General features: G+C 42.1%; 1 protein-coding gene across 1 annotated transcript in view; it reads left to right on the top strand.

The window, feature by feature from the left end:
• The window catches only part of LOC131281710 (tyrosine-protein kinase Dnt-like), a 77480-nt gene extending 53225 nt beyond the window's left edge, over positions 1-24255 (top strand). The window contains exons 2-6 of the mRNA XM_058311095.1: positions 22433-22799; positions 22875-23630; positions 23706-23925; positions 23993-24069; positions 24144-24255. Coding sequence (XP_058167078.1) covers positions 22433-22799; positions 22875-23630; positions 23706-23925; positions 23993-24069; positions 24144-24255 — 1532 coding nt within the window. The remainder of the gene's footprint in view (positions 1-22432; positions 22800-22874; positions 23631-23705; positions 23926-23992; positions 24070-24143) is intronic.
• The last annotated feature ends 382 nt before the right edge of the window (positions 24256-24637 follow it).

Below are 24637 nucleotides of genomic sequence, written 5' to 3'. Positions count from 1 at the left end.
TGTTGCTGGTCGGTCGATTGTTTTCGGATGGATTCCAACGCCGTTTTCCATTTTATAGGCTTATCGAGCGTAAGGAAGGAAGAAAATAAGCATGGTAGTTGAAGTGAGGAGTAGGAATTGTCTATGATTTTTGGACAGAGGGGTGAAATTGGCTCGGCCCGTTTGCACAGATTTTCCCAGAACATCCTACGACAGTTTTATCCTTTTGAAAATCCACCGGAATCGTGTCGAGTCGACTGCATGTGGAAAAAGCCCGTTCTCACCTGTGGTTTGTCATAAAATGCCCCCAAACTATGGGGAGGGAAAACTGCTGAAAAATAAGAGCAAAAACGGAGCGAGAAACGAGAAAGTGTATAAATATTTGAAAAAGACTAGATTGCATCGCATGATGGAGAGGTGTAGGTTCTCTTGCGATGTCATCTCCGTTTCTACCCAGGTGTTTCCCTCAGACATATATTTTTCTTTTTGTTTTTGAGAAAACCGAATGAACGAAAAAAACGCGCGAATCGTTTTCATGATCAACTACGACCAACTTGATCAGATAGCAAAGCATAAACTACGCGAAAGTGAAAATGCAGCCGTGTAGGAGTGCGGCTGTGGAGTGAAAAGTAGGGAAAACTAATTTGAAATAAATCACGTTTTCCCAAGTCTCCTTGCGACGCGACTTGGTAGCCAGTGGCTTGCTTTGTTGCTTCCGGAACAGAATATCGAAAGGAAAAAAAGAAAAGAAGCAGTAAAACATCGTGGTAATGGGGCATACTATTTGCGCAATTTCCTTTAGAGTACAGAGTCCCGTCGATTCTGTGTCGAGTCTGGTCGTAAAATCCACCCATTCAAGTTAAGATACGAGTTATTGTACGAGTTATTTCGAGTAGAACGATGCTACGAGTAGAGGATCGTGAATAACTCAACAGTACATCGGTAGCTGTAACACATAATAGATTTTTCCGTATTGCTGGTTTACAAAATAACATTTTGCCAATTAATTTTTTTGTACTGGGTTAAAAATATGTGCAAAACTACTTTTTTCTCAAATTTATTGCACCAAACAAACGATCAAATTAAATTTCTCTTATATGGCTAAAATAGTTTATTATATGACTGGAGGGGTCAAAGAGGATCAGCATCGTAAAAAAAAAATTATTTCCGTTCGCATAAGTGGTAGAGTTGGTACCTTGTGGAGGGTAAAATAAATTTTAAATGGCGATTCAACATATGAGACACTGGAGCACCGAATGGAAGGGGAACATATATTTCTTCTGCCAAAAGTCCGACGTAGCAAAAAGGCAGACTTCGCAGTCTGTTGGAAGAATCATCTTTTGATATGGCTCTACCAGCAACTGCCCGCGGCCAGAAGCAATTTTGCTCAATTGTTGGTAGCGTGGAGTATTCAACTAAAGTCAACAATATTTATGGCTACCACAATCAACCACCATCCTCTTGGCGAAGAGCCGATGATCAAGAGACGAAGACGATCGGTACCAGAGCACGAGAAGAAACAGCGTGCTTGCATTTCCTAAAGGCGATTGAAGAAAGCGTGACAAAACAAATACTTTTAAGTCGAAGTTGTGCTGGAACCGGCAAAGCAGCCAGATTCTAAAAATAAATAAGCAAAAAGCTAACTCTCGTGGTCTCCAAAACCGTTTTAACATGGCCAACGAAGTGATGCGCCAATGATGGCGACAGCTGCACGCAGCTTATTATATATCTTGTCGGCGATAATATAGTAGAAATAAGTGTAAAAATTCTACCGAAGACATATTTTTGATGACCCTGTTGAAGTTTCGCCTGACGATATAACGCGGCGCGAAGGATGCAGATATGTAAGATATGACCGAGGTTAGCATTGGTGCGAGCAAACACAAATGCAATCGATTATATCATGATCAAAACTCAGCTTTCGAACGTCTCATGGCACTGCACCCCCCCCTCCCCCGTATGCAATATCCATTAGGTATTTTTATTACGTAGAGAAAATTAGGAATATATTTTTAATCTTTCTAAGAATGCGTTTTTTGGATTACAAAAAGTTTAATATTTCAACAACATTTAATTTGTTCCTACCTTTAAATTTCTGCATAATTAAACGGCAAACATTGCGACGTTTACCGGTAAATTCCGTGACCCGCTCAAATTAAAAATCAAGGGCAGGAAATCCTATCACTCGTAACCGGAATAAGATGTTGACAAAAACCTGCTCCCAATAAAATGAATTCTCTTTCACGTAAACAGAAATGTAAAGATAAAAGGCGAAAGATCAGACAAGTCAAGTCGAATTAAAAGTAGACCAATTTATTAGAAAAGATTCCCTCCTGGCAGAGAAGGAAAAGGAAGGGCAGCTTATTGGTGCAAATTGGAACAGAGCAACATCCAACATACCACTCTCCCTGGTTTTTTCATTCGATTTGCTTGAGTTGATTTCAATAATGCGGTTTTGAAACCACGCTGATATTTTATAGAAGGAGGAACCACATCGGAGCCGCCACCGTACCTAGTTAAGGAAGACAAGGAATATGACGGTCAAAATAATATTTATTGCTCCAGCACCGAAAACCCTTTCCCCGGTTGTCCAATTTAACTACTGTCTCGAGGATGAATACATTTCAGAGCATGATTCCAGGAATCATCATCTTTCAGCTGGGCAATAGTTGGGAAGCTCCTTATATTTTCCAACGAAGCAAAAGAGTATCCAAAGTGATTCCTGCACCGCCATACCAATGAAGAGTGCTCTCTTTAACCAGTAGTGGCACCGCCCTAGTTGTGCAGTGGTGCAATGTCGTACATCCCACATCACTCCTAGCGGAACAGGGGCAAAAGTGACACGCGTTTGCAATAAATCTTTTGTCAGTTTTGCATATTTTGTGAGCTGATGATTACGTCTCTTAACTCCACGAAAATCTACAAGAAGCTCGTTTTGAAGAATTTCAGAAAAAAAGTTATCTGTTCCGCCTGGATGAATCTGGCTTGTTATCGCTTCCACCAGGAGTTAACCGTATTTAGAACATGGTACCGCTTGCTGGAAGCTCCCTCAAGAGAGGGAGACTAAAATATCAATTTAGAACTGTCACACGTCCTCAATCCCTCTGATAAACGGAGACGGAGGGCGGCCTCGGCCATTATTGGCATTACTGCTGCTTTCTCTGTTCGGCCGTAGAGAAAGGTCTTTAAAAATTCACCCCTTAAAGAACTCTGAGTTCCGAGCAGAAGTGGTTGTTTGCGGGATTGAAAACACCACCGGAGAGAATAAATGCCAAACTATCAATGTGTCTGGTGACAGACGGAACAGAAACGCAATAACTACAATCACGTGTCATGCATGTGTTAGCGCGTGTCTGAACACAAACGGCGTGATGCTGCCTGGTGTCGTTCACAGCATCCTTTCGCAGGAACAACGACGCCGTCGCTTCAGGTTAATTTGATTTGCATTGGAGAAGCACCAGTGCAATCCAATTAGAGCAAGGGGTCACAGGTTTCCGCGGCGTGAGTGGAGGGTTTGCATAAATGTAAACAAATGCTAATATTTTCCCAACGGGTGTTATTGGTGATCGATTCTCAATTTCATCCTTCTGACGATATGTCGGCGCTGTCAAAGTGTCAAAGAAAAGTGGCCTCTTTTGGGAAGAGAAACTCGTCTAGCTTTTCGAGAATATTGAATTTAGCCCGTCGATTATGACGAATGAAGAAGGCGGTGCTTGGGGGAATGTATGATATGCCGTCAATTTCGCTTTCGCTTAGCTGTGATATAGACGGATGGAATTGGATTCTTCCCAAAATTCGACTTTTGACTGACACGAATGTCTACATTTCAATGGGGGGTCCGCGACAGCCGAACGGTAGCGCCGGTTAGAAAATCGGCCCATGAGCGCCGGGGCTCACCACCTCGACGGCGTGGGTTCGAATCCCAACCGAGACCGGACCCTCCCCTGTACGAGAGGACTGACTATCCACGTACAACAGGGAAACAAGTCTCGTAAGCCCTTAACGAGCAGGCATGACCAAGAGGTCGTTACGCCAAGAAGAAGAAGAAGAAGAAGAATGTCTACATTTGTTAACCATTTGTCTATTGAAATGAAATTTAATTGAGTTATGTTTGTTACGTATTTGTTTTATTCAATCCTTCATTACTTTACACTCAACTTTTAATAAGCCTGGAATTGTGCTACTTGTGTTGTAGTATTCTTCACATCTGCTTGTCCCTCGCAACAGTTTGCCTTCTTGCAACCATCCAACAACATCTGCGCGTTTTACCTGCACCAAGGGCACAAAATCAAAGACTGCGTGTTGTGCTAACAAACTGAATTCGCAAATCGCGATTTGGTCGGTTAGTTTGGGAAATGTTGGTTGCGTGTCCCCATTCCATTGTCTCAAGGAGAAGAAAAACAGATAAGTGAAACAGGAGGTCCTAGAGAGAAGAAGAGAGAGAAAATGATAACATGCAATCGTAAATTGCCTTCCACTCACTCACTCGAATGCAGGTTCTATCAAGAAAATGGTGTGCGAAGGTGTGTGAGTGTGTGTCTCAGAGGTGGTTGTGTGGAAACCGAACACCCTCAATATCGCAACGATCTCAAAAATTTAAAAAAAAAACCAAAACTTCTTATCTCGATCGCAACACTTTGGCGAAGGCCGATTTCACTCTTCTCCAAAAAATGAAAGGTTGTAACCACAAAAACTCATCGATCCTTCATCCACTCCAACTTTTCCTCGAAGAAGCAAAGTTTATGTTGCGAGTGATCACATGCTCTCAATATTTATTCTTCATAAATTTAACGAAATGTTTATTAAATAATGGAAAAATAGTAAATAACTGAAGCAAATTGCTTTTCGCCCATCGAACATTCATCGTTGAGGAAAGAGGAGTTCGGTTGTGAGAGGTGTCCATAAGAAATCGGGCTGTGACTATTCTCGACGCCCAAGGATGTGTCCAAATAAAGTAACACCACATTTTGGAAGATCTCAAAGATGAGCGTCGAAGACGGGAGGTCTGTGTGATCTCCACGGGAGAGTCGTCTTAGCTTGGTTTGGTTTCGTTCAATACATTTTATTCGTTGGAACATTTCCTCTTTTGCTCATCTTGCTTTTGATTTCATAATCTTGTTGAAAATTTGGCTAACCATGGTATCGCCTGTTCGCTTTGCAAACTCTTTCTCCATCGGATGCCACGTTCCATATTATAAGTCCCTTTAGTCTGGAGAGGTCGAAAAACTGAAGAGTTAAAAATTTTGGTTTCTTTGGTGAGGCGTAAAATGATCAGCCTTTAATTCACCTCTGTCATGAGGTTCGCGTGCTGAACAGTATTTTATTTATTTGCTTTTGCTTTTTCACGGTTCGGTGAGTCATTCAATTGTATTGCTCCAGCAGTGATTCGATTTGTGCTGCTGTTGAAAGACGCTTTCTCTTCAGTGCATACAAAAAGTGACTGCAAATAAAATGAGAAATCAAGTTTACTCCGTTTACCATCGTTTTATTTTTGTACCTCGTGTTGCCAACTTCAGCTGCCTGGTTATATGATGTGGCTAATATTTTTATTTTTTACTTTCGTTACAGGTAAGCGGATGTCACATTTGTCAACATGGTAACTGCAGCAAGAGGACGAACACAGACGATTCGATTTTTGTTAGGTTTTGCCGCGGATTGCAATCAACCGGTATGAAACCCAGGAAAATTTGTTTTTAACAATCATGTCCGAAGTCCGCAGGAATACACGATAGAAACGGAATGAAGAAAAATGTACCATATAAACAAACAACTGAATCTAGGAAAGCAGAAATGAACTCAACCACAGATCACAGATGCGATGCGATTCTCCGCTTGTGTCAACTGGTGAACAGAAGCAACAGAGACGCATCCTAGCTGATGTTTGGAACTGTGTGCAGAATCCAAGTCACGTGGGCGAGTTACTGTGGTTACGAAATAACAATTTACAAAACTCTCCTAACGTCAATCAAAGATCCGCCACAAAATGTTGGTTTATGGTATAGTCTTTTTTCACATTCTTTGTTGTTTGTGTATCCATCAGGAGGACAACTGACAAACAGAAGGGAAAAAATGAAAATGGTGAAATCCATAAAGGAGGGTAAAATGGTGCGTCCGTCAATTGTAATTGCAGTAAACGGTTTTTACCCATGTGACTTTTTTTATTCGTTACATTCTTCCAATTCAAATTCTACGATCCGGATTTAAAAACTGCTATCTATCACAATTTGTCCGAATGTTCTTGGTGAATTCCTCATGGTAAGACTACCTAAAGCAATACACGGTTTACCTACTCAAAATGAATTGCACTCAGCGCAAGAGCGCTTCATGAAAGCTGAATCTGCTGCGATTCGAGTTGGGAACCGTATCGTTTCGGTTTTCTAAACATTTCACCTCCACGACGCTCCATTGCGTTAGGCATTTAGCATATCTAAAACGGAGTTCGCGTTGAAAAGCTTTCCATTCCGTCGCCTGCATATGGACGGAAAGAAGAGTATTGATACTCTTGACGCAAATCCATCAGAATCCACAACCCACGAGCCAATCGACCGGCGAAAAACGCTCACTGGAAGAGTGGAGTGGATTTTGCAAAACTATTAGACGGCGGTTTACCGAACTGTGAGCACCACCGAGCTAGTTGGTCAATGGTCATCAGCGGATGAAGGAAGGACATCGAACAACAGAGTAAGACAAAAAGAACATGGCAGAGCAAGTCTGTCCTAATATCTGAATACACATAGATATGTGAGCCCATCGACCCAGGACACACTAGAGCCTCCTTACTAAGCCGTCTGCCACCTGATCACTTGATTAACGATGCAACTTCGGTGAATAAACATTTCTTCCATTCTCTGTGCCCGGGGATGCACAGAATTTTTCGATCGCTTCGAAGCCTTCCAAAGGCAGCAACCACCAACTCCGTAACTTGCCGGTGTGCACTTGTCACCGGCGTGCACTTGTGTGTGTATGTCTTCGATGTCCATAAATCACTTCCTACCGTTTGCACGTGAATCGCCGGGAACGTTTCATCCCGCAATCTCGTCGGATGGAGTGTAATACCAAGAGAAATTATGGATGGAAGGAAACTAAAGCGAGAAAGAGAAGAGGCACAACAAAGTGTTGTTGGTAGTGGTAACCAATGTCGTCGTCCCCGTCGTTGTTTGATGGAGTTTTATCAACTTGCCGGAAGTTGCTCCATTCTTCGACGCGTCGAGTTGCTCCAGCTGGCCATCCTTCCGGCGGTTGGCAGAGATAAAAGGGTATAGCCACGCACTCAGGAATAAGCGACGGCACCAGGAGTCGATGATGGTAGCCAGCATCGTCGCATTGTGTCAGGAATTTAAATTAATGACATCTCTCAACCGGGACGAGGTTCTTGCGTTTTCCTAAAAGAGAGTGAGAGTGAGCCAAATGCATGGGATAATGATACAGAAACTACCGGAAAAATGACCGTATGGTTGCTGTAGATGCGTCCAACGGCATAAGTAAATCACATTTTTCGATCAATCATTTAAAGTACCAGGATCGCCTACTCCTCGTAAAGTTTTTGGTCCGGGTCCAGACTGCTTTCGGTAAAAGCTTCCATTCCGTTGCTAATACTTATCGTTTACCAGCCCAACCTCGTTAATCGAAGGACGAGAGATTTAGACGCCCACATATCAACGCGGAACCTTGCTATCCGGTAGCAATAATTACTATTCTTCTCTAATGGATCTTCGTTTGAAAGGGGATCCAAACGGCAAATGGTACTTCGTAGAAGCATAGATTGCGTTACCTTGAGGGTATCAATAAATGATAGTGAGCAGAGCAGTTTGACAAGTTTCGACAAGTTGAAGTGAACGTTGTTCAACCTGCCTTCTAGTCAGCCATGGCGATGAGGTATCTCAAAGCAAGGCCTTCCTTTAATCCTCGAAAATAAATCGTGTACCCCTACCACTCCTCAGTCAATGATAAGAAATTGTTTCACGTACCAAATCAAACAACCAACAACAATTTTCATCATGAAGACGACACAGTACCATCAGTCTGGTTGAAAAGCTTTTTACCCATTCCCTATGCACTGTTTAACTGCATGTAGTTTAATATCAAAAAGAACATTAGAACATGCCATTGTAAGCTTCTTGGAAAGGGGCAAGTTCTTGCGCGTGTTACACTCCCTTTTTCTGGCTGTTCCATGAACGATGTTGCTTGTTGCTTGCATCCCCATCGTCGTCCCCACCGACGCATAACGTAAAAGTCTGTAGCAACCATTAAAGTAAACATCAGAGAACAGAGAAGCAATATTAACTATTCTTGCAGTCTCATGAAACGAACCGGAATGCATCTTGTGCCTCTTAATCGTACCACTTTCGAAATTCTTCCAAAATTTCACGAAATTCTCCGAAGCGCCACATTACATTCTTCAATGAATCGCTCATCTAATTCCCGCATCATTCTGCATGCCTGGGAGACTACATCGACGTTTTGGTCGTCCTGTGTCGGGTCGACGTGAAAAAAGTAAAGCATTACCATTGGATAGACACCTTAAGTGGGACCTAAAACAACCTCATCGACAACGTTGTTTTTCGTTGAAGATCGGCATGCAGATTCAATTTTCGGCCCTGTTTCTCAAACCTGCTGCCAGCTGATGGAGATACTAGACAAAAAGTCTTATTCCGTCAGATTTCTTCTACCTATTTTAGGTTGCAGCTCCAAGTGAGAAGTAGCAGGCCTTTTGAGAAACGCTCGTCGGGCCAGCTATAGGCATTAAACACCCAGCAGAACACTAATTTATTGCCTGTGGAGTAACAAGCGCGGACGTGCCGCTTTTACGTCGAACTTAAGGGAACAATGAGAGAACGCAAGATCCAACAGAAATAGGGGGACCTTATGGTCGCCTCAGAGCCTATCCGCATTCTCGTTCCCAACTCATTAAATTAATCGGATTATCGGTCACCACCGGGACCCTAGAATCGCCGTCTTTTGTTGGTTTGGCAACAACGGCGCTCCTGGAAGAAGACGCGATTCTTTCTAACAGGTATTTCCACGCGAGAGAGTTATTAGGCGCCCGAGTGCTGGTCATAAATATCTCGTTCTCGTTTTTGGGACCATCGTCTATAGACTCGATCAAAGTTTTATTAAATTTATTAACCAGACTCGTCGCTGCTGGACAAGGTTCATTTGGACAAAGTAAACTTGTAAAACGTTCATGACATCTTCCCGTTGAATCAATGCTTCATCCACGCTTCGTATGTTGCATGATAAGTTATTGTTCCTATTAAAATTACATAATATTCCGTAACATACGATGTGCGGAATTTATCATCTAGTTGGTTAGTTGCTTACCTGCGATAGGATGATTGCGCTTGTCGGAATCAGATTGAAAATGCACACCCTCAATCACTGGAAAATTGCATTACGCAATTATTTTTCTGTGGTTTCCTACTGGTGGTGGCATACCTTTCTGCTACTCTCAGGCAGGAGCGTCTAGGGTATAAATAAAATCAATGTTCGATTTGGACACATTTAATTATACCAAACCCTTTTTAAATTTAATTTTTTTGTTACCATGGAAAATTATGCGCTTAAGTCGTAAGACATGTATCAATTCCTCTCACCCGATTCTCTTCATTAATGTTCGAAATTGTATTTCCAAAAAACAAATGCAGTGTAAATGCTGCTTCCATTTTTCATTGCTATGTGCTTTTCTAATCAGTTCATTTGAAATGCATGAAATGGTTAAATTTCCAATCATCCTACAGTGTCGCTTGTATTTGCTTTCGTTTGGACGCTGACCGGTTAACCGATCAACTTATCACAGTGACACAATATCAACTTCATATTGACGCTCATAATTTGACTCCCTGCAACACAATGGACTTTCGTGCTCGTAACGTTATGTTAAAATGTGGTGATGTGAGTGGGAAGCTTGTTAATGTGTATGGCGTTTAAATAGGTGGGAAAAAGCCGCTATAATAAATGATAAGTTCGTAGTTTCAGCAAGTGCAAACGTGTTGGCATGAAAGCACTTAAAAGCTTTTACCTGAAGAGGTAAAGCATCAGCTGCTTAAAAACACTTGCACTTGATTTTTCCTCGCCACGTTTGAAGAGGTATGGGTGATCATCAAAATGAGCCTTTTACAAATACGATTCGCTTTCAGCCGTCGATTAAAACCCATCTCACACCATCAAGTTTCGGTAAAATTTCCCGCCCCGCGTGTCTGGTTTTAATTGGTTTAATGAATGACAACAACGGTCTACTATAATCCCGACATGCAATAGTGGTGTGTGTGTAAGTTTGAGTGTATTGCACATACTGCATTCTTACAATCGGTAAAGTGCGAAAATCGAATGGGGTACAGCTTTCCCTGTTGAGACAAAGCAACGATTATGATTAATGAGTCAAATGAATTGACGGTCATTATTTTCGTGAATATAAAATTTATTGTTTTTAATTCGCCGCACCTGGTGGTTGAAGTTTCCATTTGGGGGAAAACTGGTGCGTGCATCAAAAATGGTAAAATTATGGAGTGCATCTCAAATGGTTCACAGTGTTATTTAATCCCCGAGGTCAACGAAGGGAAAACCTCAATTCAACGTTCTTCTCAACTGTGCTTTATGAAAGGGTTTTGTGTGCAAAGTTTCTGTTTCCAGTCGCAAAGCTTACGGTGTTATAAAAACTCGAATCAAAGCCCATTGTTGTAAACTTTTCCTCTCAAATTATTTGCCGGCACGTTAATTTTTGGACCATTCGAATAGAAAACTACGTGGAAAGTCACAACTAGCAAAACTACGTCACCATTCGGTGAAAACCAATTAAACCGGTACTTCTGAAATCCTCTCGATCGAGCGGGTTTTCCTCTAGTTTAATTTCCGTTCATTAGTTTGAAACAATCCTAGCATAGGAGGGTATGAAAGTAATCACGGCCAACATCCTCGAGCATGTGTGAAGTTTGGGGACAGACATTTCGAAACACCAATCGACAGATATTCCGCATTTGATAGACGCGCAGGCATTTTGGTTCGATATGGACACAATCCATATGGACAGGTTGTGTTGTTTCAATGACCATGAAAAGGAGCTATTTCTGGAACTATTGATTTCTCGTTGACTGCCAAGCTGCTTTAGTACAGTTTTTTATAACAATTGTTTTTATTAAAATTTTATTATCAAATTTATGAAACCATCGATTTTTGAAAACTAAGCAAAAGCGAGGCTTTTCCAAAGGATACATTATTCTAGCCCACTACTGCATAAGTCCAGTACTTTATTAGTGTAAAATGCTGATAGGCATTGACGCTGTCACACTTTTTTTGTGGCTCGTAACAAAGTACTCGACTCTTAACGTTTGATTGTTCATCTCCACATAGCGCACTCTCCCCGGACAATCTGACAAACTCGGTTCCCGCAACAGACGGGAAACTGTACTGACTCGTAGGAAACTGATAGGAAACTTTTGACAGCACTACCAAAGCCATTTGTTTTGACGTTTTATAACTGTCGGATTAAGAAAGAAGAAGACTGTCCACCTAGCGCACTCAGGAAACTTCCTCATGCTCCAACATTCCAATGCTCATTTCATCAGTTTCCTAGCAGAGTTTCCTATGTGGAGATGAACAGTGATGCGTTAACTCAATATTTGTCGATCCTCCATCGATTACCTGGCTTAAAGCACTATGTTGTTTATAATCTTGTTATTTGTTCAATTGCCTTTGACTTCATAGATTCCGGAGATTTTGCAGACTTCAACTACGCTTCAATCATCCAACCACCCGTTTGTCTCCGCAAAAACCGAAAGTGCATCAAGAGGAATAAATGGTGAAAAGGCAAAAATACCACCAACTCCGGGTGCCGGGTTTTCCATTAAAACGCACTCACGCGGCAGAACTTCCGGGAAATGCAGGCAGACAAAACTGCACGCACTTCCGATCCCAGTCAGAGTTGAGTCCTTTAAATTTGACACTTTACAACACCCCTCTACAGAAGAGCGAGTCCACTCGAACGTTGTTTCCCGAGCGTCGTATGTACCTTTAGCTCGAAATAGTTGACCCGCACAACGCTTTACAATAGGTCGTTCAAGAGTTCACCTCGGCTCTGAAGTGATTCTGTGTCCGTTTCCCGTTCCTCTGGTGCGTTCCGATGGAAACAAAAAGGAAATTTAGAAACGTAGCAGAACAAATACACTCACACTTATAATTTTCAGCGAAACGCAATGCATTTTCGACTGCACTCCGTCGCTTCACCTTTCTCGTACCAACTAGATTCTCCACACCCAGGAGGTATTTTTATACCTACAGGAAGGAGAGGAAATGGTAAAATCACCTTTGTTACACAGCAAACTAATACTTATCATTTGGCCGTTATGAATTGCACATAGAAAACATATAGGAGAGTTTAGCTCATTTTCGAATGACGGTGGCAGGACGATATGGAAGCTGAAGCAAATACCATGTGTCCCTTTCAAGAAATATATCGAAAAAGTAGAAACATGGTTTTGGCTTTGGCCCCTCGTTCTCTCCACAGTTGAGCCAGCGGAGGGCGGAAAGTTGGGAAAGCGGAATGAAAATTACTGTCCACCGTAACGAATGGATAAGTCAACCAGCGTCAACTGCGAAATCAAATGGAAACTCCTCTCAAAACATTACATCCGGCACGTATAAACAAACATTCTTCAATCGACGGGAAAATAAATGTTAACTGTTAATTATCACTTTGATTTGTTGAAACCCAACAGGAACTTCCGGTGTGTCCTAGCTTTTTAAATGAAGAATCCTCTCTTTCTAAGAGCAACGGAAAGTCGCCGTAAATGTGGGTAACGACTGCATCCTAACCTCACACGTTGCTGTTTGTAAGGAGCGAACAAATTCGCATTTGCCATAATTTCGCCGTGATCCATATCCTCCTCTCACTCGCTGATCTGGGAGTCTTTAATCATCGCGACGGGCTAATATTAAAACCAACCATTCGACTCTCGACAACCATTTGGTTCTGTATGGAAGGTCGCTTTTCCTCGGCCGAGGGTGCGAACAACATCACAGATTCCAAATGAGTCCCTTTCGGATTCATCTCATCGGTTGGATGGAAAGAGGAAAGACAAGGAACTAGCGTAATTACATTTTCCGCGAAGTGATCAATGAAAATGTATTTAGCTGAGGTTCTGTGCCCCTTCGGCGACAACAGCAGTTTATATTTACACATGGTAATCAGTCTCACTCTCTCTATCTCTCTGTCGGAACGTGTGTGCAAACGAAGGGAAACGAACCATGAAATTGGGCCACGTGTTGGCATAAAGAGAACAGAGCACACCAAAGGACATCCGCTGGATTAAAAGCGAGAAAACAATTCGATGGTGTGATGCGGGGAGGGAAGATTGTGGTTAAATCAAATTTGCGTAGGTTCGATATTGGATCTTTTTTTATGTTTGTTGTCCGTTTGGTTTACTTCCCCGAAGAGCAAGCAGAAGGTAATTGATGGATTTTGTTGGATACGTCCATCATCATCTGGATTTGCGACGTGATTTAACAAATTTATTATGGGTTTATGTTCCCTTTTTTGTCGAGAAAGTTTGCGAGTTTACGTACTGTATTAATGTTGGTTTGTTTGAGCGTTCAAATAACGATGGAATTTTTACCTGATCATTGAATGTATGTTTATATTTTTCCGTCAGGCCAACCAGCAATAAAAAGTGAAGTGCCTAAGTATTTCTCAAAAAGAATCAAATCTTTATAATACTAAATAACATAGCCTTATGCTTGCTTCTGAAATAATGCTTATGAAATAATGCTTCAACACAAAGTTTCATGAAATTTGTTGTGGAAACCATTTTGTGCCTTCGTTTTTGGACAAATGTTTTTACTTTAAACTTTAGCCAACATGCTCCCAGCTCAGTTTGAATTTAACTTTTCCATCGATTTTTCCTTCGATCAATATCTTGGGCCGTACCGGGAAATTTACTTATTATTATCTCATTTGAAGCTCATTGTGTGGAAAGTCCAGCGAGTGGACAATTTTCCAACAAAAGAAGTCTTGCTTGTTGGAATCCCGTGTTTTTCTTGTTAATAACAAAGCTTCAGCATTATTGTTATTAGCCCAATTTGACCTGATTGTGAATATTTTTCGACGCTTATTTCTTCAGGCCAAGAAGACGAACGAACTTGCCGTTTGAATGTACTAAATGACGCCCTTTCATTGCCCGAATGCTCCAAATTTTCCTGCCCAACTACCGCTACATCGACAGATCGCAAGACGAAGAAAACTAATTCCCAAAGCGCATTACATTCCACGTCTCCTCTTAAGGAAGCTGGCCGTTTGATGGGCATTTTCCCTGAAATCGTTTCCATAGTTCCCAGGCGCGAGAAAATATCCAATTTAGCAGACACGACTCAGAGCTCCACCCAGAATAGCTAACAGAATTGTTGGACTCTCGGCGGCCAACTTAGTGTTATGCCATCGCCAAGCGCGGCATAATTTTGTACAATAATAAGCTTAAATCATCGTTCCATCATAAAACATAGAAAATGAAAAACCATTTAATAATCGCCGTTGGAACGGTAGAAAAGCAACACTTCTTTATGTAAACGTCAAGCAAAGTGTCATCGTTCCGCGTTATGGTTTTGCAAATATTTCGGGACATTTCTCCTGGCGTGAATGTGTGTTCTCTCTAACGTCTTGCAGCTTAAGCTATAGTCTTTTTTGCCCCTGCTTGACTTCGACTGATGAACGAGAAGCCGTGTCCTACACACGCCTCCTGTCAATTTCGATGAAAGATGATTTTACTTTACACTCATCTCCACTGTAGGAAAATTGTATGTTGTGCTCTTCCCCAACGAGAGAGTACTCCATTTCCCCACCTTATTGTCCCGCCCCATTCGTTTGTTTCGTTTGAAGGAATTTGTCATTCAACTTTGCAGGGAAGAAGGAAGGCAAAGTGAAATGTGTAGCATTTAATTAACATCGTCTAGTGACAGGGCTACTGAAGCGATAGAAAGGTGATGGAATTTGCTATTTATGTTGTGCTATAAAAGCCGCGTGTGTGTCTTCATCTTGCTTTTCCTTTTGTCATCAATCGTTAGCGTCGTTGACGATGTCTGTTCTAATTTAATTATTATTAGCCAATTTTCCTAGGTGTCCCTCCTCCTTCAAGTGTGTAGAAAGCTGAGGAGGACACGCGACGCTCCTCAATTTTCTTAGAAACCCAGAAAATACGGAATTGGAGCGTGTTGAATTAATGCTAGAGAGGACGTATGTATATTCTGATCGTCTGCCGCCACCACCGACGGTGTGGGTATAATTGCCCAATGAGACGCCAACGCCAGGAAACTAACGAATGGGAAAACTGACTGTAATTAGTGCCGCCGCAGTTCCCTTCACTGCAAAAACCTTCCCATCAATCTGAACGATGGCTGATTTTCGGACCAAATGAGCAGGAAACGATGGACCTTGGAGGATCATTTGCAGTCTTCCTTCAGCATACGATTTGTGCAGCAATTATCTGCCTCAAAGCTGTAACTGTCCTCCCCTCGTACAAATCTGGCTTTTTCTGAAAATTTGGGGGTGAACTGCTGAGCAGATCTTGTGGAGAAGAAGAAGGGTGTCTAAGAATCATATTCCTGTCACGCAATGTCTTCAATTAATCAAGCATTCATTTGGGGTTTATCGGAAGTTTATTTCTTTCTACAGATTGCGATTTTCTGGGGAATAATGTTTGGAAGGATTAGCTCTAATCTAGGTCGTTGGTTGGTTTTGAGTATATTAAAGATTTTTTGATGATTCAAACGAGACCATTCATTGGAACATTAAGGAGAAATTTTGGCGAAACACCAAATGCTTTATTTCTATGCGTTGTACTATACTGAGTGATATCGTTTACTTAAACTAACACTCTCATTATTGAAAACTATTCTATAAACAAGTTACAATAACAACATAAGTTTAATATTCTGAAATAAGTTTAATATATATGTGAAATTCGGATTGTAGGTGTCTGCCGTCTGACCTTTATTTCTAATTACTCTAGGTCTTACTTTTTTAAATACCCAAGAGTTTGACGATCCATGTCTGAAGGTAATATTCTGTTCTCCAGTCCGATTTACCTTAACAAATAAAACGGTATTACCTGGTTTTACGGTATTATATTCAAAGTGTGTGGTCAAATAGCAGGCCTAAACACATTCTTAACTTAATTAGGGTCTAACAGTTCAACACATGAGACGCAGTTTGTTTTTAAATTGAAAAACAGACGAGTTGAAGTCAAAAAGATGGTACATGCTAAAAATAAAACGAATTTTTCCTCCCAAAGAATAACAAGGGAGTTTCCAGCAACAGGTGTTTCTGGTTCTGGATTCTAGTTGTGTTCAGCAAAAGTAAGTTGTAAGCACCCTTAGCAACATTTTGGATGCACTTATCCTTCCCTTAAAAAATCCGATCTGGGATGCTCATTTCGTTTTTGAGACGATTTTTCATTAATTGTTCAAAAACCTTGGAGGGAAAAGCAATGCGTCCCTTGAGGGGCGATGGTCGACTTAAAATAATAGCCTCGGCCTTACAGATACCGCAAAAATCACCAAAACTTAACGATACGCCAGGTTAGCAGGAATAGAAATAGAAATTTACGTTGCACTGCGTAACCATAAACGAGAGAAGAGGAGAGATCTCTACTGAAACGACCGCCAAAAGGGTGATGCCACGCTTGAGGTGGAGTCCCGACGGAAGGTGATATTGTGGCTATGCCACTTATGCTCTGATGAGTTAGACCTAATACGATAATCTCTCCAGCGGGACTTCGAATACAATCAAAGCTTTCCGCAATCCCTATTTCTGCTTCCTACTAAATCGATTTCCTACAACTGTTTGGTCAGAAAACAGAGAAGAAGGAGACCATATGCTGAAATAAGTGCGGGTGGGTCATGGATTAACGTCAGACATAGGTGCGGCCACCGACCGCCACCGCATTTCCTTGAATGTTGAAGAACAATTGGCGAATCGGTGGTAATGATTTCCAGTCCATCCCATTCCTATCTCATTATCTTCGCTTCCTCGCTTCTTGTCCTATAGACTCCCTGGGAAACACAACATGGACGAGCTTTTTCCTCCTCAGCTCGTTTCCCAACCACTACTATCCTTTGCAGAAACCAATTCTGTTTTTGTGTGGTTCCAATGGTGTCCGAATGAAATTAATTAAACGAAGAAATTACACCCGTTTCCACTTAGGGTGGAATCGCGCCCGCCTTCTGTGCAATGGCGCGCTATAACGGTGGAAACGCGAGTATCAACGGTCGTACGGCGCGCCATATGACTGAATCTCGTTTGCCTACTGTTGAAATGCGGACGCGGTCTGTTGGAGGGACGCAAATTTTGACGGCCGCACAAGATCTGTGAAGTAAGAGGTCTGCTCATACGGAAAAAAAGTGAGAGGTCGCGTATGTTTTGGATATTGCGTCAGGAATTGCTCTCAATAAAGCTAGCGGGTGGAAAATTAGATGTTTTTGAATAGTGTAACAAATACTGCTTTGCATCCGTACAGTATCATCATTTAAAGAAGGTCAGTTTGTTCATTATTCGGTAGTTTGACAGGTTTTGCTATACCATGGTATGAGCAGACCTCTCACTTCACAGATCTTGTGCGGCCGTCAAAATTTGCGTCCCTCCAACAGACCGCGTCCGCATTTCAACAGTAGGCAAACGAGATTCAGTCATATGGCGCGCCGTACGACCGTTGATACTCGCGTTTCCACCGTTATAGCGCGCCATTGCACAGAAGGCGGGCGCGATTCCACCCTAAGTGGAAACGGGTGTAATTGAAAAGATGCTCCTTCCATTGTCTCCACTATCGTCGATGCCGTCCATTTCGTGTACCTCCTATTCGCGTCCCATTTGGCTGCTAAATTTCTTTTTTGATTTCTACACGTTCCGTTCGCAGGATTTCCCTCCATCTACAGAAAAGAAGGGAACTGGAAACCTATCACCGATCATCGTACAAACCATGCATATTAAAGTGGAAAATTATGTTCAATTCCATCCGCGTTCATCGGAAACTGTAACATTTTTCGCACTGTATGTTTGTCGGGTTTCTTTCACTTGCATTGTTGTCCGCTCGTTGGAAAATTTATCAAGCTTTGAAAGAGCATAAACTTTGTTTGTCTCAACCGGCGATAAGCTTGCCTTTTTTCAGTGCCAACAAACTCGAGACGTTCGGAATTTGCTCAAAAGTTCCGTTTTCTTAACGGAAACAAAAATTCTTTTCAATCTTCTTTTTTTGGCTTTCTGTATTCAGCTGAAAATGTCACCGAAAAATCTTATCTTTCATGGATGGTCTGATGGAAGTGAGGTCACGGTCGTCTCCACCGATTATGTGAACGGAATAAATTAACTGCTGACAGTCCATTACTCTCTTGGATGTAGGACATTTTTCTTTTTTCTTCCCAGCTTGCACCGCCCATGATTTGAGGAAATTAAGCAATTAATTCCAATTAAAGCGAAGAACGTTGAATAACCGAGTTGAATTCCGTACACTTCCGTGGTCACCATCCAGCATCTTCTCTGTGTTTGTGTGTGAGAATGTGGAAAATCTGTGGAGGACCAGACGAAAGTTTTGTGTGTGTCATCCTCGTTTTCAGATCCGTCTCGGATCGTGGATCATTTTCAAGACAGCAGAAGAAACCATCTTCGCAAAGTCGTTGGACCTGCCACTATAAATCATTCTGGTAATTCTATGGCCACACATACATACACACAGCCTTAGACCCGGTATGATTAGCTCATCATCCTATCCACTTATTTTCTTAGGAGCTTTTCCTTGGGAATGGGATGGTAAATAAACATCGTAACAGTCGGTAAAATAATAGGTGACGATTCAATGACGGTTTTTCAAAGTGATGTAAATAGTTCAGAGGAAATAAAAGAAAACCAATCCCAACTGTTGGTTTATGATTGTCTATGCTTTCTTCGGAGCAAGAACTAAAACGAAGGAACTAAACTAAATTCAGAAATGTGTCGATAAAATTAAAATCAGAAGCAATGGAATATGAAATAAAATATTTCGTCTACTAGCGTCTTAAAAGCTACAAACAAACCATATATTTGTTTTCTATTAATCCAAAGCCTCACAACGAGGTCTTTGTCATAACATTTTTTCATGATTATTGTACATATTGAGTTCTCTTTCTGGTTCCCTTATTTGATTGAGTTCCAATTTTCTTTTTGATCGGTTTCAAATTGTTTGCCGAAATTTTATTGAAAGAATAGATCATTTTATTTTTCTCATTCGATTTCTGTGCTGAACCGTTTCTATTCTATTGTCTGTTGGGGTATTACATTGTATTGTTGAAAAATATTTAGAACATCGTCTAACAGGACGAAGGACCGTTTACCACCGTGCACTTGGCATCGCGGATCCTCTGCGCTGACCTGCATTTGATGATTGCGTGCGTGTGTGTACGAGAGAAGCGTGTTGGTTACCGAGAATAGAATTGAAATTCAATCCTACTGGCGTGAAACTTATAAGCAATGCTCTTCTTCCAACAAAAGGAAAGCAATAAGAGCAACACTGCAAGAAAAATGCAGCAAACAGGGACAATTTAATAGATTTCACTTACCGAATCTCAAAAAACAATCATGCCATTTGCACACAAAGATAGCGTACTTCACTCCTTTCAGAAGTTTGAGTTAACCCTTTCTAACGTTACAATGAAATGACGAGGAGAAAAAAAACGAATATAACCCGCAACGAACAAAGAGTTTACACGTAGACAGAAAAGCGAAATAAAACTTTCCGTTCCGCCAGATTGTCATCACCCTGGGAACCGCGGATTGTCCGTTCCCTCACTAAGAAAACTCTTTTCCCCATTTCCCTCCATCTTCTGGCATTCTCCTTTCGAAACCCTTGCCTTAAGTCTCCAACACCTCGTTCGTTTAGTACAAGTGATGTCCGACATGAAAAGAAAAGCGAAATTGAAAACACACAAATTCACTCCCAATCATAACGACGATTTTAAGCGGCGTGTGCTCAGATTATAATTGAAAAAGGACCAGGGCCTTGCAACGGGAAAAGGGTTTCACCGGACACAACCCGAGGTAGGTTATATAGAGCCGGTTTCTTATCTTGCTCAGACAGAAAGCGAGCAAGGAAAATGAACGCAAACACTTTGCAGTTTCTCAAATAAAAACAAAAAGATTCTTCGTTGCATTTTCTAGTCTCAGAATTTGAACTGCTTTAGTTTCACTACATACGCAAATGAAACGCAAATAACAGATTCATCATAAAATATTGGCAATAAACAACTAACATTTTAAAAATAAGGTATTTCACGCTAATCTCCAGGGAAATGCATTTACTTTCGGAGTCTTGAAATTAACGAACTTACTTTTGAAACTTGTATAAATTAAATCAAACAGTAAGTAGTGCTTGCCCGATATTATATATTTTATGTGTTGAATAAAATCAATAAAGAACTAAGGGTAATCAAGGAAACAAAAGATTTGCAATAGTTCATTAACAATCTACAGAAAATAAAATGTGGGTAAAATCTCTGGTATCACAATTCAAGGTTTTTTCCCACTTCAAGTCTCTAAGTTTTCAGTCAGTTTTCCTACTGTTTCGTTTTTTTATCTGCCACCTTTCGCGTTTTAAACCACGTGCTCGAAGTGAGTCGTGATAATGATTTTATTTCTAATTTGAATTTCGATTATGTTTTGCGTAATCATAAAGTACATATTTAGTAAAATCGCCGTCGAAGTGTCAACTTGTTCCTTCCTTAACCGGTCGGCAAACTTGGGAAGGGATGCAATTGGGATAACGTAAACAACGAAGAAAGGAGCCGAGTGTGCAGCCTTGTGCAAGACAGTGTGCGGAGGATTGTTATTACAATTAATCGGATTATCTCTTAATTTTTTCGTTGGTTGTTATTATTATCTTTTCGTCAGGAGCCACCAGCTTCACAGGAGCAGCAGTTGCTTTTCTCTTCAGCAGTTAGGTTTTAATAAATCAACGGATCAACCAGCCAGAGCCAGGGATCAGATTTATGTTGTTTTCTTTTCCCCTATGGCATCACCATTAGTTTCCCACCGAAAAAAGGGGCCCAGCTGATAGTGGTGTGTATTGGACGGCATTGGGCCTTGGTAAACTGTTAGATAAAACCTCAGTACTTCGATTGAAAGCAAATTTATTCCCAAAATCCATAACGAGATAGCCAGTAGAATTTTTAAACTCTAGGTATCTCTACATACAACCATCACGGTGCAAACGGGTGATGAACGATTTTCTCGGTGGAAAAGTGGCGTCCAAAAGTCTCGTGTTCAACTGGAAATGGCACGCTTGTCTTCACAGTATGCTATGCATCATTTAATGTCACCACAGCTTTTTTACTTCTCACTGAGAGAGCTGAAGACGGTGGGGATGATCCAATGTAGAAGTCACCAAGATTCACCTCCGGTCCCAGCGTTGTTTTGGCAGTGATTTATCTCTCTGTGCTGTTTCTCGCAGTGGAAAACTGAGTGTAGAAATGGGGCAGCACCGGACGAAAACAAATGATTACAACGAGGTTGCCAACAATGATAATGATGATGATGACACGCTACGGTGCGTGTCTAATGTATTTTCATTCTCATCTCGCCAAAAACCCTCGCAAAAACGTCTCGCTTCGACGATGAGAATATTTTGCTTTCATCGTGTTTGGATGTCTCAGAACATCCTTTGCGTTAAGTGCGAATGCTTATAATTGCATAAACTGACTTAATTTGAAAATAGTACCTAAATAGTAGAAAAGCTCCTACACTTTACTGCAGGTAAAAAAATGGACGACGTAGTCATAACTGTTTATCTGTTTGGTCAGGACGTATGCAATTTGAGCGGATTAAAATTTATTTTATAGCAGCTTACTGCCGTATTAAGCAACAGTACACAAGCGCTTCGTAATTCTCTGGCGATAATTGCCGGCGGACGGTGGCGATATAAATCCAGGGGAAAAATTAACAAACGCGCCCTTTTTTGTCCCACAGGAATATGTATTTTTTCGCTGTTATGCTTAATTGGTGGATGTGTGTTTGCGTCCTTGTTAGCTTGCAATTTTTTACCATTTTTTATTTCCACTTGTTCGTCGGTTCTTTGCACATTTTTGTTTTTTTGTTTTTCCCACCAGAACCAGATTCAGCATTGTTTGTGACCACTACAAACGCCAAAGTACCTTAGTGTGTCAGAGAAATGGCCCTACAACTGGAATGAAACAGCGAAGATGATAAACAAAGAAAACGCAAGAGCTCAACCACTTTCAAATTAATCCTGAATTATAGACCGTCCGTAATACACTGTCGATTTGTCCCCGTGGTTCAATTTCTCTTCTGCTCCTTCGTGTGGCTTTATCATACTGTGAAGCAGTTAGGTTCTAGGATTACAGGAACATCGTTATTATCCGTTTCATTGTAATTAAAAAGGTTGTTCGCATATGACAACACTAACCTATCTAACCTTCTTCTTTTCCAAAGGACTTTCCGCGGAAATCTACTACGTCCGCGAGGGTCAGGTGAACGAGTATGCTCTTCATTTCACGGTTCCCGTTCCGGCGGAAGTTGAGGAGATCTCATTCACCTGGCAGAGCCTGGCCAAAAGGCCGCTTCCTTACCAGATCAACATCGTTTCGCCGGATCCGATCGCACTGCCGAAGCCCTCGATGAATATCTCCCAGCAGGGTGAAATCCCGGAGCATATCGAAACGTTTGCCATCGGCCTGCGCTGCAGTGGACGAGAAACGGCCGAGGTTGACGTGACCATAACGGTGGAAGTGACACTCGATCGACTCACAGGAAACGCAACAGAGTTGGTGTTTCGACGGAAGAAGATCTGCTTGATGAGGTAAGTCGTGCGAACATGAAGGTGTTTTGACAACTGAACGTCGAAACTGAACTTTTTTATTGCCCCGTTTCCCAGTGAACATCCAGATGCAAACCAACCGGATCCTTACCTACTAGAAAACGCGTCCAACGGTCAGAATGGACTGATCACGCTCTTCATCGGCGGGATTCTGGCGATTCTTTTTGTGGCACTCATCATCTTGATTGCTTATTGCACCCGAGGATCATTCCACCGCAAGCCACACAACGCCCAACCGATCCGTACTTCCAGCTTCCAGCGCCTTCAGACACATGCTCCATCGGCCCCCTCGTCGATCCTATCACCACCTTCTATTGCTCCCACGATAGCAACCCTTTCCCGCACCCGAATCTACGCGAATGCCGAACCGGAAGAACTGCAGCGACGCATTTCCGAGCTGACCGTGCAACGCTGCCGGGTGCGCCTCTCCAGCCTGCTTCAGGAAGGAACCTTCGGGAGAGTCTACCGGGGCAGCTACAACGACAGCCAGGAAGTGCTGGTGAAAACCGTCGGACCGCACGCGTCCCAAATCCAGGTCTCGCTCCTCCTTCACGAAGGCATGAGCTTGTACGGTGCACAACATCCCGGTATCCTCTCCGTCCTGGGTGTCTCGATCGATGACCATACGGCACCATTCCTACTCTACCTCGCGCCAGAGAACTCGCGCAACCTGAAGATCTTCCTCCAGGAACCGGTGGCCCGAACGCTGACCACGATCCAGATCGTCAAGATTCAACTCCAGCTCGCACAAGCCCTAGGACACCTGCACAGCCACGGTGTGATCCACAAGGACATTGCGGCCCGTAACTGTGTGTAAGTATTACCACTCATCACGATCGTAACTCCAAGGGCATTTTTCTAACCACTCTTACCTTTCATTCCTTGCAGAATTGACGATCAACTGCGAGTGAAGTTGGCGGATAACTCCCTTTCGCGCGATCTCTTCCCCGGCGACTACTACTGCCTTGGGGACAGCGAAAATCGACCGATCAAATGGCTCGCACTGGAGTCGATCCAGTACAAACAGTTCAGTGAAGCTTCCGATACGTGGGCGTTTGGTGTTCTCATGTGGGAACTGTGTACCCTGGCGCGACAGCCGTACGCAGAGGTAGGTTCCTCACACTCAAAACCCTCTCAAAGGTGTGCTTTATAGCATTTGCATTCTTCCCTCATAGGTCGATCCGTTTGAGATGGAGCACTATCTGCTTGATGGTTATCGGTTAGCGCAGCCAATCAACTGTCCAGATGAGCTGTAAGTTGCACATTACCCAAAATGACCCCCTAAATCAGTCTTCAAAAACTCTTAACTTTCTATTCTCGCTACAGATTCAAAATAATGGCGTACTGCTGGACGATGCTACCGATGGAGCGACCCTCGTTCGAACAGCTGCAGATCTGTCTGCAGGATTTCTACGCACAGCTGACACTCTACGTCTAGGGATTGGCTAGCTCCGGTCAACGGTTCTACGTGTTTCTTACGCCATATCGTCACCATTAAACACACAGATCGCCCAACTCCGCCATGATAGCTGTTACTGGCCCTAGTACCGCCCTTATTTCTCTATCCAGTGTACAGTATGTTTAACGATTGGGAGAATTCTGGGATCAATGTTCATAATGAATGTAGCTTAATTGACGCTATTGAAAATGCTTCACGAATGTTCACAAAACAAGACTGCGGAGGTTACATAATGAAAATGGCCAAAGACATAACTTATCCCTTGAAGAATGTGCCTTGTATAGTATAGCATTTAAGATGTATTAATTAATGTAGAAATAAATAGTATTGTTTCTGTTATTTATCATTATTTAGAAATATC

Source organism: Anopheles ziemanni, chromosome 2 (assembly GCF_943734765.1).
Source record: "Anopheles ziemanni chromosome 2, idAnoZiCoDA_A2_x.2, whole genome shotgun sequence".
In the NCBI taxonomy this organism is placed as follows: domain Eukaryota; kingdom Metazoa; phylum Arthropoda; class Insecta; order Diptera; family Culicidae; genus Anopheles; species Anopheles ziemanni.
Note: the sequence above shows the minus strand (reverse complement) of the source record. Positions and strands in the feature narration are given on the sequence as shown.